Source organism: Ascidia mentula, chromosome 6, assembly GCF_947561715.1.
Source record: "Ascidia mentula chromosome 6, kaAscMent1.1, whole genome shotgun sequence".
Classification (NCBI taxonomy): domain Eukaryota; kingdom Metazoa; phylum Chordata; class Ascidiacea; order Phlebobranchia; family Ascidiidae; genus Ascidia; species Ascidia mentula.
In genome coordinates, this window is record NC_138571.1 from 12906326 (window position 1) to 12910537 (window position 4212).

A 4212-nucleotide genomic window follows, 5' to 3' on the forward strand; every position below is an offset into this window, starting at 1 on the left:
AGAAAGATGAAGTTCGCTATATTAACACAAAAATTTTAAGGATTTGTGAAAAAAGTTTGGTTTGGTATAATTGCTTTCCTGTTATTTAAGAATTAAAACCTTTTTCAAAACAGGTGAAAGTATTTACAACGTCTGTCAATACTTGTAAATCAGCGCAACGTTGCCATGGTAACTAACGACGCAATGTTAATTTTCGTCACTTAAACCTCCCCAACATTTATTCGCATTTCACTTTCATCTTAGAGCTCAATATTTGGCCCCATATTCTCCTCCAATACCACCAACTCATAGTGTTTACACCAGTAGAAGTTCCCGACCACGGACCATTAAGTTTGGCACGTGAACAAGCTTTATCACGGTGCCACCAAGCTCCACCACGAGTCACAGCACAAATACCATTTACCCACCTGCAATTATAATTAAGTCGGTTGTCAACAACTCTGTGTTACAACTTATTTGAACCCAGTTAAAACTTGTGCTTAATTAAACTTTAACGCAACCCCCTGTTTGAGAGCAAATTGATTTTTACAATTGTTGATTTAGGGTAGGCGGTTAACTTTGTCAACGAAAATCAACTATTTGAGGAAATGCATTTCATCTTTTTAACACAACTCGTTTTGCTTATTTAGTAAAACGGAAATATAATCAGACACGTGGTATCATTATTACTCACACATCATTGTCTCTGTTGCGACTGGAAAATCTCATCCCATTTATACCGTACTGCCAATCGTTCATGGAATCTCCTGCATTCCCCGAATATCCGGATACAGTAATTGTGTAAGAACTTCCTTCATCGCCAATGCTGAAAGTACTGAAAATAACAACAACATTGTCATAATGTGTAATTTAATGCAAAGTAATTTAAATAACAACGGATAATTTGTTGTTTTAAATCAATCCGCTTACATTGGTTTGTTGCTCATGGGAATGATTGTTAAACATAAAACACTTTATGACGTAATAAACGACATGAGTCATACATTGTGTTGTGTTGTGTGGGATAATTATTGTCAACTAAGCAACGAACACAGAGTGGGATTAGAAGTTTTGAAAAGGAAACCCAGATATTTTTTTTAACTTGAAAGATTTTAACTTTTAACTTTAAGGGGGTATTTTCCTAATGTTTTTTAAGATTTTGTTGGTTATGACGACCTGGCAACATCGGGTAAATTTTCTTTAGAACAATGACAATAAATTGAAAACGTTAAATACGTCCTAGTCTTACCTATACTCGGCAAATCCTTCACCTCCGTGTATATCCTGAATGTCAACACGAAGACGACATCTAGTGGACGCATTGGTGACTTGATGCAGTTTCTCCAAACCTGATAAAATTTGTTGGTTGTAATAATATTGCTAAAAACACTGGAATTTAAATTGGATTAACTAATACTATTATATTAACTGATGGGAATGTTACGTAGCTTGCTTGAAAGGTTTTCCTTGGTTGGCCTGTATATTTAACTGGATGTGCGCAAGTTATAACACTCTATACATGTTCAGTAGATGCATTAAATTTGAAACCAACTATTATTCAAAATTTAACAGCAGTTGTACTCAATTTTTATTTCAACCTGTAAGACGCTTAGTTAAAGATTGCTCTATTGGAATACAAACCCATCCAAAATTCTGTTGATAGATTCCCAAACCCGTTCTTGTAATCCACCCAATCTCTATCGAAGCTCACAGATCCATCATAACGATGCTGGAACACCTGGTATTTATCATAACCAAGGTAAGGTGTTCAAAGAATAACTTGTCATGTAAACGACCACCGAACGATTCCCAAGCATTAAACTTAGGATACAGTTCTAGCCTCGAGGGGAAACTCACCAGCCAATAACCTCCACCATCCATGTCGCAATATCCCTGGAAAGCCAGAGGAGAAGTTAAATTGTAGACTCCGCTCTCGTTAAGGCCGTTTTGTAACGCGTCCTTGCAGGTTCGAAAAGAGCCTATGTTTCGAAACACCATGAATAGTGTTAATAAATTGCATTCCTTTCATCCAAAGAGAAACCAAACACAAAACTACAAAATCTTACCTTTTTCGCAATGTGATCCTCTGTACCCGTGGGCACATGAACAATTGTAGGAGGTTTTTGTATCCATGCAAGTTCCTTTGTTCTGGCAAATACCAGTATTTTGTGCACAGAAATCTGGATCTATAAAGGAATCAAGTTTCATGATCTGAATTTGCATTCTTCTCCCAGGGAAGACTTTATGGTCCCACAGAACACTAGGGTGATAGGTTATGCAAAAAGTTTCGTTTAGCTAATCGTCATACAGAATGTGGCATCCTCAAATGAAGGCCGTCATTTTCCCTTTTCTACTGACCGGTTACAAATGCATCACGGACTCAAACCAGTTCGCGACCCGGAGGTTGGAATCCCAGTATTTGAATATTCTAAAAACGACGTCAAACTTACAACAATCAATGCCATCTCCGGTGTAGTTTGTGTTGCAAGAACATTGAAAACTGCCGACGGTGTTGATGCAAGTTGCATGTTGATGACAGTTGTGCATTACATTCGCACATTCGTTTATGTCTGAATATGATAATAACGATAAATTTCAGTGGACTGACACATGCTAAGTGACATTTAGCTCCGAAAAAACGCGAAGCATGAACTTCATTAGGAACAGCACCTTCAACAGAGCTGGCTATAAGTAAAAGTTCCTAAGGCCGAAAATTCAGAACTATCAAATATTTTGTAGCTTAAACACAAAAAACATGAAATAGTTAACATTTTGTTGGTTGACGTCAGCTAAGAATTTATTGGCGCCAGAATCAATATGAGTTGGAGCGTATACTTTTTAAGTTGGCACATTTCTCTTAGTACTAAATATTCCAGCTTTCAGGGTAATTTCTTACCTATTTCACAATCTGATCCGATCAACCCGGAGTTGCAAGAACAATGTTGGTCGTTAACTCCAGACAAACATTCACCGTTCTTAGAACAAGTTCTCAAACAATCTTCATCTGAAATATTGATTGGAAAAAAGCGTTATTTCGTTGATCATTTATTTTCACTTTCAATCCCTGTTTATCTGTTAGAAGGCGTTTTGTTGACTTACGTGTGAACGAAAAGTATTGACTTGATAAACCACACGGTTTGCTGGTTACACCACCCTTGGTCGAACCAATAAATGAGCGTCTTCCGTTTCTTGAATAAAACGTCACGTATCCTCCACTTCCTGAAAATATTCATGGTTAACTGAAACAAACCACAAAGTGTTAATTACATTAACTTACGCGACAAGATACCAGCGTGAATGGCAGAGGCACAAACCGAGGAATTCTTGTTGTACGAATTTGTTCCACAGACGTAGTTGGACGAACAACCAGATGAACAAAATACATCAGTTACAGAAAACTCACTGTTTCCTGTCGTGCTGCATTTCACTATATTTACATAAATAGCAATTATTTATTCGAACCAAAACGCTACCCGGAGGATAGCTTACTTTCAAATGTGTACGACCATCTTGCAAGTGAACAAGATTTGCTTCTCACTCCGTTCCTGTCCAATCCTTTATATTCATGTATTGGGTCACTTTTGTATACTTCAAAGTAGCCTCCATTGTCTTTACAAAAATATTTGGTTTGAGTTCAAATGAAAGAAAATCGGTTACACATGCCAGGTTACTGTCAATTTAACTTACTATCCATCAGTCCTGCATGCATTGCAGCCAGACAAAGGGGACCAGCTGCGTATTCATCACTTCCACACAAATCCGAATATTGTCTCCAGCAGTTGGGTGGGCAGATTACTTTTGAAATTGAGTGATTTAAATCTGATAACTTTGTGTCACACGTTGCTGCATTAAAGTAATAGATTTAATTCCTGTAAACGCATCCAAATAAAATTCCTTACCTATCAACGAATTGCATTGCTTTGGGTTTTGGACAAAGAACATCAGAATTGGAAAAACTTGGAAGTAATACTTTAACATGGTTTCTAAATATTTTGAAATTGACTGAATATGTTGCTTAAATAAACGTGTGCCCCGACAACTAATAATATGGTATGTAGTAATCACATCGAAAAGTGTCTCATCAGAATTTTATTCAACCAGTCATTAGGAAAAAACAAACACAAAGTGATTTTTCCGAAACTTAATTTCCTTAATTTCAAGCCTGCCTTCACTGACTTATGTTTCCTCTGTAAAAATTTACCTTCCAACTGGACGCAGTAATCACAATGAATG

At 36.9% G+C, this 4212-nt stretch overlaps 1 protein-coding gene across 1 annotated transcript; it reads right to left on the reverse strand.

Moving 5' to 3' along the window:
- Nucleotides 1–217: 217 nt before the first annotated feature.
- LOC145906333 (uncharacterized) lies at nucleotides 218–3996 on the reverse strand. The gene is made up of 11 exons (XM_082993751.1): nucleotides 3879–3996; nucleotides 3667–3822; nucleotides 3469–3588; nucleotides 3253–3406; nucleotides 3079–3194; nucleotides 2876–2983; nucleotides 2430–2549; nucleotides 2046–2165; nucleotides 1848–1958; nucleotides 1229–1328; nucleotides 218–407 (listed from the first exon to the last, which is right to left on the reverse strand). The coding sequence occupies exons 1-11, from the start codon at nucleotides 3955–3957 to the stop codon at nucleotides 218–220; spliced, it is 1374 nt and encodes a 457-aa protein (XP_082849877.1). The 5' UTR covers nucleotides 3958–3996.
- Nucleotides 3997–4212: the final 216 nt, after the last annotated feature.